Below are 12,860 nucleotides of genomic sequence, written 5' to 3'. Positions count from 1 at the left end.
GAAATAATGTAATATTCCCAAATCTAAAAGGTTTTCAGCGAAGAACAAAGAGGTTCTCTTTAAGAAAAGACATTTTATAACTATGTCTAAGTTAAAGGTATCAGGGACACCTCCTCGAAATGTGCAGAAAACATTCTGCATTGCTGAATCCTCACAAAAGTGTCACAACTCTGACTTTGAGAACTGGCATGAGCAGTGTGACAAAGCACATCTTTTTATTGATTCATGATACAAATCTTCAAGATTCTCTTCTAGTAACAGAAGGGATTGTAAGGAATCTTTAAACATATGACAACATGAGTATTTTCCTGCTGACTTACCAGAAGCTATTGCTTCTAAGTTTATTTATATAGGATATATTTTCAGGATATTTCTCAAGTAACAATTGATTCTGATATAACACATTTTATCAAAATTTCTGCCATTCAAGTCTAAAGCAACAAATTTATATGCACATATCAATAGCTAAAACAATGTCTATTAGTAATAATATAAAACCAGAAATGCAGGCAGCTGTCACAAGAAGACTGGCTGTACATCTCTACAGCACTCTACTCTACAAAACAGTCAGTGTTGAGATGTGAGACTGCTGTACCTGACTTATCATCACAGCACAGCAAAGGCTGCTGTAATTGCTCCTGTCTCCCTTGTTCCTGCTCCAGCCAAAGGTCTGACCTGGTTCATCCTAACAATGTCAGAAATGTACACATATCCTCCAGATTATATAATTATTTCCCCTTCCCCTGCTCCTCTAGTTCCAGAAAACCTTTGCAAGGTCTTACTGGAGGACTAATTACAAAACTGTGTCCTGCTACACTACTGGGACATCCTACAGCCCCACTGAATGGCAGCTTTTCCAAATCATTTGCAGCCTGGGATTGCTCCTCTTTATGCTTTAAAGTAACTCACATGATGTTTCATACACAAACATGAGAGCAACCTTGAGACAGCATTGATTTTAACTGATACTCTTTAAGCTGCCTTGAAGCACAGCACTAATATTGAAATTGAGGTTTAAAGGGAACTAATATGCATAACGCTTTGTACTGAAGTAAAATGTTTGTACAACCAAAAGAATCTATCACCATTAGTTTCCTTAAATTATTGAACATATCCATTCCCCACAGGCTCAGAATAAGGAATTTCCTTTAGAAACTTCACCTTGCTTCCTCAAGAAATGTGAATTTTCAAATAATTTTGAAGTGGTAATATTCCCCTGGCTGAAAGCCTCAGTTCATGAATGTGTCTCTACAAAAGAAACAACCTGCAAAAATTAACTAATTCATGAAATATAATCAGGAATTCAGCCTCCCAGGAATTCTCACTGTGATTACATGGGAGAACAGTAAGGGTGTCTGCCAAAAAAGTAGAAAGCTTTGTGCACTCACACATTTTAATGATAGACACCTGTTAAAGTACTTGGACAACTTCAACATACTCCTTTGGACCTTCCAAAGTATATCTCATGAACTCCAAACACAATCTATTTGGTTTATGTTAACATGAAGAGCTTTGTCTTGCCTACTTCCCCAGCTCTTCAGAGACCGTGACCTTGTCTCAGAAAACTGTAAAATGCCCCTCAAAGTTAAGGATACCTTACACTGATTCTTTGTAACTGGCAGGACATGAACTGCAAGGTACAGGAACAGGATCTGTTTATTCTCTATCACAGCAAAAGGACAAATACAATATATTGTAAGTGTCAAACAGTCTTCTGGTTTTCAACTGGCATGAAGTCTTTTACTATGGAGGAAACATTGCTTGAAAACAACTAGGGAGAAACTAATGTCTGATTTTCAATCCTGTGTTCACTAAATTTGTTTTGTACCAATTCACAACGACATTTTCTTACAAGGGCAGAAAATACTTGCTTGATGCTCTTCACATTATGGGTCAATGACTAAGGTTCTGGGTTTGTTTGGACCTGAAATCTAATTTCCTTCTGAAGACAGTGCAGAGACTTTGCTCTACTGGATCTTCACAGAATGACAAGCATCACTGCTGTTTCTGTTTAAAAGACAGGCCAATATTAAATACTCTTGAGAAACACACTAATACCAGAAAGAAGTAGATTGTGCTGGTCTGGACACTGTCAAACACAGCAGACATAGCTGCTGTAGCATTCACATGTATCTTGTCAGATGGGAGCGAGATCTTTACATAGGCAGGGATCACCTCTTAATTTCATATAAAGGCAATGAGAGTACAGCCACTTATTGCAAAACAGGATGAAGGCTGTCCTAGGCAGATGTGCACTGCTCTGGTTACCTTATCACTTGTTATGCTTCTCTTCTTTTTTGGTTGATTTGCAGGTAGTAGCACATGCAAGTCAGCAGCTGTGGGCAGACCAGGTTTCACAACTGTCATGAGTGTTTCTTCAGGTATACTGGTCTCCTGTGAAGACAACAAAGACACACTTTGTGTTTTATATAGAATACATAAGTAACTCCACATATGGCTTTTAGACTTCATTGTTCAGATCCTTAATATCTAAAGGGAATTCCACTAGAAGCTGAAATATGAACAAAGCCAAACATAAATGTACTGAAATGTGAGTTGCTCTTTGAATATTGGAAGACCTAAGTGTTGTTATCGCATTAAAGTAATTCAGTGGCATCAAGAAAAGAAGCGAAATGAGGAGGTTTTCAGGTTTTATCAAAACTCTGCAATGGCTTTGTGGGCAATTCAGACACAGTGTAGACTTAGAAGTGCATATTCATTACAGCTAACTTTAGCTTCTGAAGGTTGCTTAGGAGGGTGCTTAATGGACAGAGAGAAGTCCTTCAATGTGAGACTAAGAACACTCAGGTTCAGCTTCTGAAATTGTAATGAATACCTTCATTCCCCTGCTGAAAGTCAAGTGCACCTCTTTGTAAAACAGTTTGTGCAAATTTGGCATTTAGTCCAAAATTTCTCCATGTTTGTACAATGCAGCCACACAATTTTAGTGACCATACCCTGGGCAGTTTCCTTGGTCTTCTTCAAACAGATTCTGAGACTCCATTAAATTGTTCATATGCTTTGGTAAATGTTTTAGTAATTATTAAAATGCAAGAGTTTTTTATAGGGGAATAAAATAGTTTTTGACTGACTCTAATGGAACTCATTATGGAATGAGTTTAATTTGATAAAAGCAAGAAATTAATTTGACATCTGATAAGAATCTCAAAGAACAAAAAGCGGGAAACTTTATAAAGTCAAAAAGTTTAGAACCTGATTTGCATGACTGCAAATCCAGGAAGAGTAAAATGATTTAAAATTCCAACATTTTATAAACAATATCAAGCTGTACCTCAGTGCTACTGCCCTCATGAAAGCCAGTGTGTGCACCCTCAGTTGCTGGCAGGGTGTGTGCCTGAAGAGCTCTCGAGCCCAAAGTTTCCATGAGGTGATCTAATGCCACAGCACTACTGCATAGTTTGCACCTGATTTAACCTACAGGATTCAGCTGTTCCAGATTTCTTTTGTGAACATGCTCTGAAAAACAACTGTATAAATTTTGTGCCTATATACTATACATAATTTTCAAAGTTACAGAACAAGCATAGGAAATTCTTTCTTTCTGCTTTGTTTTCACAAAAAGATAATGTCTTTTATATTACTCATTGCTTAGCTTCTAAATCTATCACATTTAAGCTACTTAACTCTTCCTGCTTTGGAGTCAGCAGTGTTTGCTAATATGTCTCTTCCTAATCCCAGAGAGCAATATTTAGCATTAATTGCCAATTAGGCTGTGTTAGACCTAAACTGTCTGTGTTACAATATCATCGTCGACAGCTTGCACTTAAAAGTGACACTAGGCTCAAACTTGCATGAAATGTGGCTCATGAGGTTCACTTTATTATTTTGCTCTGCCTCCATTTCAAAATACCTTCTAAATGAGAATGTATTAACTTAACCTTCAAGCTTTACAACTGGTGAGGGACCATTTTATGACCAATCTGAAGGAGCACCTTTGCAAGAAGTCGCGTCACCACTCGCCCAATGTCTTCTCTCCACTCTGGTATGTCGGGGTTGTACATGTCCAGGTCCTTAGTAAACTTCAGAGGAAGAACATGAAAATTATCTAGAAAAACAAAAAGAAATAGCACAAAATAAACTAGATTGCAAAAGGGGTTTGATAGAACTAAAAGTCTCTATTTAGCGCTTTGTGCTGTGCAGCACTGCAGTATCTAGGACCCCTGCTGCTCTCTGTTGTCAGGCATTCAATTTCTTTCTGTATTTTCATCAGCACCATCAAAATTGTGCCCAAAGACTAAAGAAAGGAGGAAGAAAAGGAAACAAAGTAGATTTACATACATGCTCTAGGGTCATAATGTTCCCAATAATTTTGCCCTAGCTCAATAAGGGAGTATTAAAAAGAAGTCATTGGTTTCTTTTATTAGAAATGCTAATGTACCAATGGATTTTATTCTCACTAAATCATAAGCATGTGGGGGTTTTTACACTAGATGTTTCTGTTTTCTGTATAAAATGAACATATTACTCCATAAATTAAATATGAAAATAAGAACAGAAATTACATTACAAAGGCTAACTACTTCCCTCTTTGAAGAAAAAATAAAACAAAGGTACACCCACAATATTTCTCTGGATATTTTCAAAAATATCTGAAATACTAGAAATGGGATGATCCTCAGAAAAAAGTCTCTAAAATCTTCCCTTTCTCCCTACAGGATCCTTGGATGAAAACCTAGGGAACTTAATGCAAAGCAGGGATAGAGAACCTCTGGAATGCACAAGTCAAACCTGCTTCCCCTCAGTGTTTCCAACAGAATTTTATTTAAACATGGCTTTCTTTTTCAAAAGTTTCTTTATTTTTCTGATGGCCAGTACTTTCATGCTCTTGATATCAGGATTGGCAAAAGAAGCACTGGAATGATAAAGCCATTGATGTAGTCACACTAAGAGGGTTATACTTCTAAAGGTTTCTTAAAGAGCTGATGCATTTATAAGTGGTAATATAAATATTATATCCATTTATCTTTGAAAATGAGAAGGTTCATAAAAGCTCCATTTAGCATAAGTGCGGGTTTTGTCATTATTTCAAAATAGTAAGTATAATAAAAGCAAAAATAACACAATCTTCTTCAGACAACAGAGATGTATCACGTCTTGTATTGCATGATAGCTGAAGGCTTTTAGCTCTGCATTAAAATAAAAGCTTTTATACTTATCACAATCCCCACATGTGACAGTACAAATACAAATTTAAATAATTTCCCAGCACTGAATTTTCCACAGTATATTCTGCCTTGTCACCACATAATAAAATACAAATAAAGCCACACCAGGACACAGAGTGGAACAAGAGCTGAAGGGTTATTTAATAATTACAGCAGAGCTATATTTGATCCAAAATCTCAGATAAACATCAAGGTAACAGTGATTTATTGTGATGAAAGGCAATTATTTGACACGGTTTTCAATGCTGAGAGCATTTTTTTTTTTTTTTTCCAGAGGTATTTAGACTACTTTACTTACAAATTCTGGGAAACTTTCTAGTCACTGGCCAAAATACTTTTTAAACACATATAGCATCTAGGAACCACAGTAACATTTAAAATAAGCAAAGTAAACAAAATGTTTGACTATTCAGCTTTGTGGAGTTATTTAGTGACTGTTCATGCCTCTAATTTTAACAATTAAATCTGGCATTAGATTTAATTTTACAATAGGTTCACTTGTGGTAGGGCTGGTTTTAGACATCCAATAAAATTACATATGAAACAAAAAAAAGGAAAAAGACTAATGTCTCACCAAAAACATGGATAACTTTTGAGTCCTGAAGCATAGAGCTCCCACAGGAAACTTGTACTGTAACTCTGACATCACCTGTCTCAGCAAACTTTGTCACCAGAAAACTCTCCAATGTAAGCAGTGGCTTTAAAAAAAAAACAAAGAACAGAATTTCAGCAAGAACCATGAGAACCGTGCTGAAAAACACTGTTGTTAAAAATATCACCAAAAAAAATTTCACATAAAATTTAAAATTTTCAATATTTTATCAAATCTATCAACTACAATTTTCAATACAGAATTTTTCTTTCCTTGAAAGGATCTTATGCAATCAAGCAGCCAGATGAGGAAAATATTTCTTTTAATCAGTCAAGTATTAGGTTTTCAGTCAGATCCCACTAAAATTAATGGAGTCTGCGTGAGACTCAACAATCTCTACAAGATTATATGAAGCAACTCATTTGCCTCAAAAAATGTAGGGTATAACAGGGTCAAAAGGATTAATGCTGTCAGAGCACCAGCCCACAGTCACCTCTAAGGTGGAGCTGAGATACTCTGCTCCCTTACCACATCCTTAAGAATGACAAAACCCTTCACAAGACCCTCAGTGCCTCTTCTTGCAATGGCAAAGTCAATAGTGATGAACAGATACAGGCTAGGATTAGGGTAGACAGCACATTCACAAGAAGAAAGTTCACTGCACTTATTTGAAGCATTCCTCTGTCACACTTAGTCTGCCTCATAAAGAAAATTTCTTATCTGTTATTGAAAAAATGACCTTAAAAGAAATTAACCCAGCTATACAATAAATACCCCCCAGCAGAAATACTTGGATATTTAATGCTCTAGGACATGTTTATCCAGACTTTGATCCACAAATGAATAACACTAGATTGTTTGAGTGCTCTCAATGTTTTGATATCCTTTAAGATAACACATTTATTTTTGATATGACAGTTATTTTAGACTCACAGAAAACATTTATCTATACAATGAAAAAAACCCAAACAACCTATATACATATTTGTTCAGCACTTCAATTTCCATCACTCATGTTATTAGCTTGGAAGTGCATAAATCTAAGTTTCATTATTCATCAGTAATGATCCCAAATCCACTCCCCTCTAGAAACTGTTTTTTCCCACAGGTAATGAAGCAGAAGAAAATGTTGTTTCCCCGCCACAAAGCAAACAGTTTAAAATTAGAAAGAAAGGGACAACCTTTACTGGAAAGGGATTGAAATAATCTCTTGAAATAATCAAAACCATGTGTGTACCTGAAGATTGTTTCCTATCCACCAGTAGAAAACTGTCAAATTAGGGTTCTTAGGCAGGATGATGGCTGTCAGGTTCACCTCCTGGTTTCTCCCAATGACTGGAACCACTTCTAAATTTAAAGCCTGGAGTGGAGCTGAACAAAGTTCCAAAAATACCATTGAACAAGAATCCATCAATTTATTAACACCTCCTTCCCCAAAAGCCTCCCACCTGTTCACCATAAGGTCCTGAATTTATTTTTCCCTTCCTCCTTTCCCTTTCCTCTTTTACATCCATATTGAAAGCTATGGACATAATTGGAAAGACCTCATTTCAATTACAAAACATCCCCCAGATGACCCCCAAACCCCTCAAACCAAATCTTAAAGCAATAAGACAGATCAACAAAATGGGCTTCTCTCATACCCAGCAAATACTCCAGTTAAAAACTGGAAAAGGCAATCTCAGCTTTTTTTTTTCTTTTTTTAAACTCAGTAACAAAAGATCAAATGAATAGAAATCTAACAAGTCTCAAATTGCTAAGGGAAAATCAGAAAACTGAAAAAGAATGCTGCTGACTACTCATTTTCATTATAAAATATCAGCTGTTAGGCTCACATAAAAAATCTCATTAATTCATGCTTTAAAATAGATCTGTACATCAGGGGAGCATTTATTTGCAAATCAAAATAGATAACCTCTGGACTCCAAAATGTGGTAAGTTTATTCCTTTCTAAACTACTAAAACCATAAACATTACTATTTGTTTAAAAGAAATGCATCATTACAACGGTTTTATCTGCTTGTGTTATGTTTATTAGTGTTGTGCTGTTTCACAGTACAGTAACTGTGTTGAAAGAAAATCTTTCCCTCAGAGGTTTCCCAGTATATTTTTATAAGAATGTCTGAAGGTAAAAGCTTTTTAACAGCACAATGTGGTAACTAGAATTTCTTAATTTCTTCACCTGCACCAACTACCTGGGATACGAAACCACCGCAGAGTTCAACATTCATTCCTTACACAGAATGAATACCATCCATTTCTGTTCCATTCTAAATATTTTTTAACTCATTCAAAGGTTTTTCATCTCAGTGCAAACTTAATGGTAATTAACACTGCTCTGAAGCATTTCTCTTATTTTGTATCAGGAACTGAGTCATTGCTGGTTCACTTCTAATTTCACTTTGACTAAACTGACTGAACTTCTGAGAGTAAGCTGTCCAAAGCCCTTTTCCACCTCACTTCACTTGGTCTGTGTGGTGCTTCATCTGAATGCAAGGCTCTATTTTACTCTGCATTTTCTCCAATAACTCTCTAACCACCTACATGAATTCAAAAAATGTTGGGTGCTTTAACAAATTATTTCTTCAGTAGCTTCCAGGGGAGTAAAAAATGCTTCTCTGGTGATCGTGTCTTGAATAAAATTCAGAAATGTTAGGAATTTCAATAAATTTGTTCCTCCTAGAAATATATTTTCCTTCTCGAAGGATCTGAGAAACTTTTTAGCTTCTGCCACAAATCTGTGTTTTCACAGAGGAAACTGATTACTTTGAGATATGGTTTTGTTCCAGAAGAAGATTACTTTCTTTTCCAAAATTTTTAGAGGCCAAGTTACTTGGTACTTGAATGATGACTGTAATTTCAGGTTTGCTCTTTCTGTATATTAAAGAGCTGAGAATAATTACTGCAAATCCTTCTGCTTGTCTCTGTTACACAATTCCATAATGCATTTGAACAAGCTTCATAGCACTCTTAAGTGTGTACAATTAAGACTGAAGTTATATGATTTCTATTTAACTAAGTTAAAATTTCAGTAGTTTCCAAAGTTCTACACTATACAGGTCATGGTTCCATGAAAAATAAAACACATGCAGCATATGTATTAATAGATGTATGCAGTTCTTCTTTAGTTCTTTTTATTCTGAGTTCTTGGGCCTCTACAGTTGCCTACTCACATTTATGCTAATTCTAATTTCTAATTTGTCTTGCAGTTCATTAGAAAGTTTTAGATTGTTTAATCTGGATCAGAAAGTATGATTTGCCTGACAGGCTAAAATTCTCATAATTGTCCTGCATTAAAGAGTATCACATAGCAACCTGGCAGAAGTGGAAAGATTTCCTCTTCCATTTCCCTCTGAAAATATTCCCTGGGAATAATACATCAGTTGAAGACTGCTGACTCCTGAAAGAAGAATTCTACAGAGACCCCTGCTTTCATGGTATTCCATAGTGAAAAATGTCCCTTAATGGCTATCAGTGTTTCACTAGAACGTAGAAATTGCAGTTTAATTAGTGCCAACTAATTTCCTCAAATCTTGTAATTTACCTAAAAAAATTAAACAGAGCAAATCGCGGTGAAAGCATTTCCTCAAGCAGGCTGTGTAACACACTTCCATGAGTCTGCCAGTCCCTGTGCAGCATTCAGGGGCAGGCTCAGGCAGGAATCACATCTGCCTCAGTGCCCTGCTGCCTCTGCACTTCAGCACCAGTCCCCTAATGCACCAATCATTTACTTGTGTAAAACAACTCTGCTTTCTGCAATTTTAAAATCTGCTGCATAAAAGAGAATCAACATCTTTTAGTTTTACTGTTTATTCTAACATAGGCCATGTTAAAAGCACATTTTGAGAAAGTCTTCTGCTTTTCATCAGGCCTTGCTACTGCTTGTCATTCTCTGAAGGGTTAGAAGTTATTCTTGGAGAGAAGAATGTCACACAGAGTTTTTTCCTGTTCATTGCTTGTATAGATCTACTATTTCTTTGCCTACTCCACTTCTCAGCACCTAGAAGCTTCTCAAATGTAACAGTGAAGCCCTAAGTAATTTATCTGAGCTCTTCGGAGGTGTCAAATGATTTAAAAAACAAACACAACAAAGAAACAGATAATGAAACTGAGTTGTAAAATTTGATTCTGATTCTTTATGCTCGATACAAACAGGAGACTGGTCTTTAGCATGAATGTGTTTGCCTTTGTCTGCTACTCAAAGAAGAACTGGAAACTGAACTCAAGAACGCTGACTAGCAAAATACAAAAATATCAGCAGTCACTAGACAAGCTGACATAAAGCAGATGGCTCTGTGCATAACCTGGTATATGGCTCCAGTGATTTCCACTGCTTTGGGATTAGGATGGAAGGCACACCACTCACAACAGAGGGAAACAGACACCTGGAGAATGCAAGATGAGTATCTTTCCCTTTGATGTTACTAGTTTCTGAATTTTTTGACGCATCTGAAAACAGGCAATAGCTGTCCTGAATCTCAAAGGAAGAGGAGAAATCAGTTCCACTTCTGAGTTTCCTTCTTCATTTCAGTTATGAGATAACTGAGGTACATTAAGCTTGCAATGGTGCATGATATTCCCTGGGCCGTGCTATTCTTTATTTTATATCTGTTTGATTGGTTTTTTTCAGTCTTAATTAAGGAGAGGAAGAGAAATACAAGTCAAGTAATACTGCCTGCAAACATGAAATTATATCCAAGCAGCATTTAAAACTCTGTGACAATTAACTACCTAAAATTTAGATTTAGAACCACTGAGATTTTGACTGTTTTTTAGAATCATACAAGAACTCATGTTTCCCAACACGTCTGTTAACTTGCTTTACACTGCACCTGGAAGCTCTACAAAGACATAGCTCAAAGTATTAAATTTTAGCTGCTAAGGCTGACAAGGGGTTTTGAATCAGGAAGATGGATCAAACCTGAAATTTATACTGAGGCATGCTTGTTATTTAAAAGATTAATAAACCATCCTTCTGCCAAATCCAAACAAAACTAATTCTGACCTCCTGCTGGATTAGGTTTACAAGCTTCTGCATTAATAACACACAACACTGCAGGACTGCATGAGGATATTGAAAAAATAGGGTCTTTCCTAATTGTGACTAGCAATTTTCTTTCCTCCTTCATAGCTGACATGAGGTTTGTACACAGTGGCCAAAGTAAGAAAACCAAAGAGCTGATTTACAGTTGACTTGGACGAACACCACAGCCTCGTCATGCCCAGCCACATTCTCAGCCTTCACGGAGACGCGGTAAATCCCGGGATTCTCGTAGCGGTGACGGATGGGCTCTCCAGTCATTGTCAGGTTCACGTATATCGCCTTAAAGCCATCCCCAAGATCTACCTGGTATTTGGTACTCAATACATCACCCTAAAAGGAAAACACATCAAAGGTATCTGCAATGGCCACAACCAAAATAGACAGGACACATGTTCATAACCTTTTACAGAATCACAACAGCGTTTTCAGCCCCAGCCAGACATCTTGACCCAACTGCAACAGCTGCAGTAAAACCACTTCTGCCATGGCAATTACATTAGTGCAACAGATGCTGTGTGCACTAACAGAGAAAATACCCTGTTCACAGAGCAAGGTGCTACCTTAAAATTACATACCCCAGACCACTAACCAAGTTGTATGGGACAGAAACCATCACTCTTCTCTTAATGCAGCTGGACATTATGTACCATAATGGTGCAGAACAGCCCAAGGTTCAAAAGTGATGCTCATGTGATTGTAAGCAACAGAAGATTGCTATTTTAGCAATTTACTACTCATCACATGAGCTTCTAGCCTTTGCAGTTATAAAGTAAAACCAACTGGCTTAGATGTTCTTCACAGCGCTTTCCAGCCATACCTTCTCACTGTCAACCCTGTGGCCTTTAAGACCCAAACGGGGATCTTTCCAGAGTTGTAGAGTGTTACACGGAGCTACCAGCATGTTAGGAGCTAACATGGTCTAGTGCAAAATTAGATGCATGCTTAATAAAGCTGAGTTTGGGAAATGGTTTAAAAGTCCAGTCAAATAATTCGATCATGTCAAATAGCTAATGAAATTTATAATTCATAATACTTCTGTTAAGTGTTCCTTTAAGTAACACTGTGTTCCTAAATTCAGGCCTAAAGTACCACAAGGCTGATACCATTGTCAGAGAACAAACATGCCCATCATTCATGTTGTCACAGCATAGCTGCTCAAGAGAGAAATCAGGTCTGTGCCACATGGACTGGTCATTTGGATTCAGTCAATGGAAAATTTGTTTTAGCTGTGAGCAGCAAAGCTTTTTCAACACTACTGGCAGCACTGCCTGAGCAAGGGGCCCTGATTCCTTGACCTCCAGCAGTGTGGATGTTCCTGCTTGCTTCCCAGAGATCATGGCAAGATGCAGGGCCAGGCTATGTAGAAAAGCCTCTTTGTTGTGGAAACACAAGTATAAATTTCAAAAACTTCCTTTCCTCTATGAAAGGAATGTATGCACCCATATGCTGGTCAAGCAACATGAAAGGCCATCAAAGCAGAAAAGGATTGACATTGAAATATTCAAAAATCACTTCATTTCTCCAAAAGCCACTCTCTGAAATTGCTTTATTTCAAAATTTAGTCCTAAAAGGCAGCACTATGTAATTCTTTTCATGATGACAACGATCAGTGATTGCAATAATCTCCCCAGGAAACTGATTAATTATCCAGAATTCTATTCTATTCTATTCTATTCTATTCTATTCTATTCTATTCTATTCTATTCTATTCTATTCTGTTCTGTTCTGTTCTGTTCTATTCTATTGATTTAGCAGGACAGGTGCCAGGCATCTTATCCAGCTCTATGATTTTTCCAAGAGAGGTTAGACCAAATGATCCTTGAGGTCCCTTCCAACCTGTCAGTCTATATTTCTATGATTCTTTGAAAATCAAAGGAGGTATCATGCCTAGAACCCATGTAATCCTGCCATTACCTTTCCAAAAGAAAGGAAAACATACTATTATTTCCTCCTTTTATTATTTTACAGTGTGGATGATTTTGTTCCATGTTTTATCACACGAAAAACATTGCTTATAATGTAAAAAATACCCATAATA

General features: G+C 36.8%; 1 protein-coding gene across 3 annotated transcripts in view; it reads right to left on the bottom strand.

The window, feature by feature from the left end:
* Positions 1–12,860, bottom strand: part of SORCS2 (sortilin related VPS10 domain containing receptor 2) — a 537,400-nt gene that overhangs the window by 25,823 nt on the left and 498,717 nt on the right. For all 3 annotated transcript variants that reach the window (XM_066548660.1, XM_066548659.1, XM_066548661.1), the window contains exons 19-23: positions 10,966–11,152; positions 7,016–7,149; positions 5,761–5,884; positions 3,954–4,066; positions 2,269–2,394 (exon numbers count right to left, since the gene is read on the bottom strand). In XM_066548660.1, coding sequence (XP_066404757.1) covers positions 2,269–2,394; positions 3,954–4,066; positions 5,761–5,884; positions 7,016–7,149; positions 10,966–11,152 — 684 coding nt within the window. The remainder of the gene's footprint in view (positions 1–2,268; positions 2,395–3,953; positions 4,067–5,760; positions 5,885–7,015; positions 7,150–10,965; positions 11,153–12,860) is intronic.

This window comes from Molothrus aeneus, chromosome 4 (assembly GCF_037042795.1).
Source record: "Molothrus aeneus isolate 106 chromosome 4, BPBGC_Maene_1.0, whole genome shotgun sequence".
In the NCBI taxonomy this organism is placed as follows: domain Eukaryota; kingdom Metazoa; phylum Chordata; class Aves; order Passeriformes; family Icteridae; genus Molothrus; species Molothrus aeneus.
The sequence above is the reverse complement of the archived record's forward strand: the minus strand, read 5'-3'. Positions and strand labels throughout refer to the sequence as shown.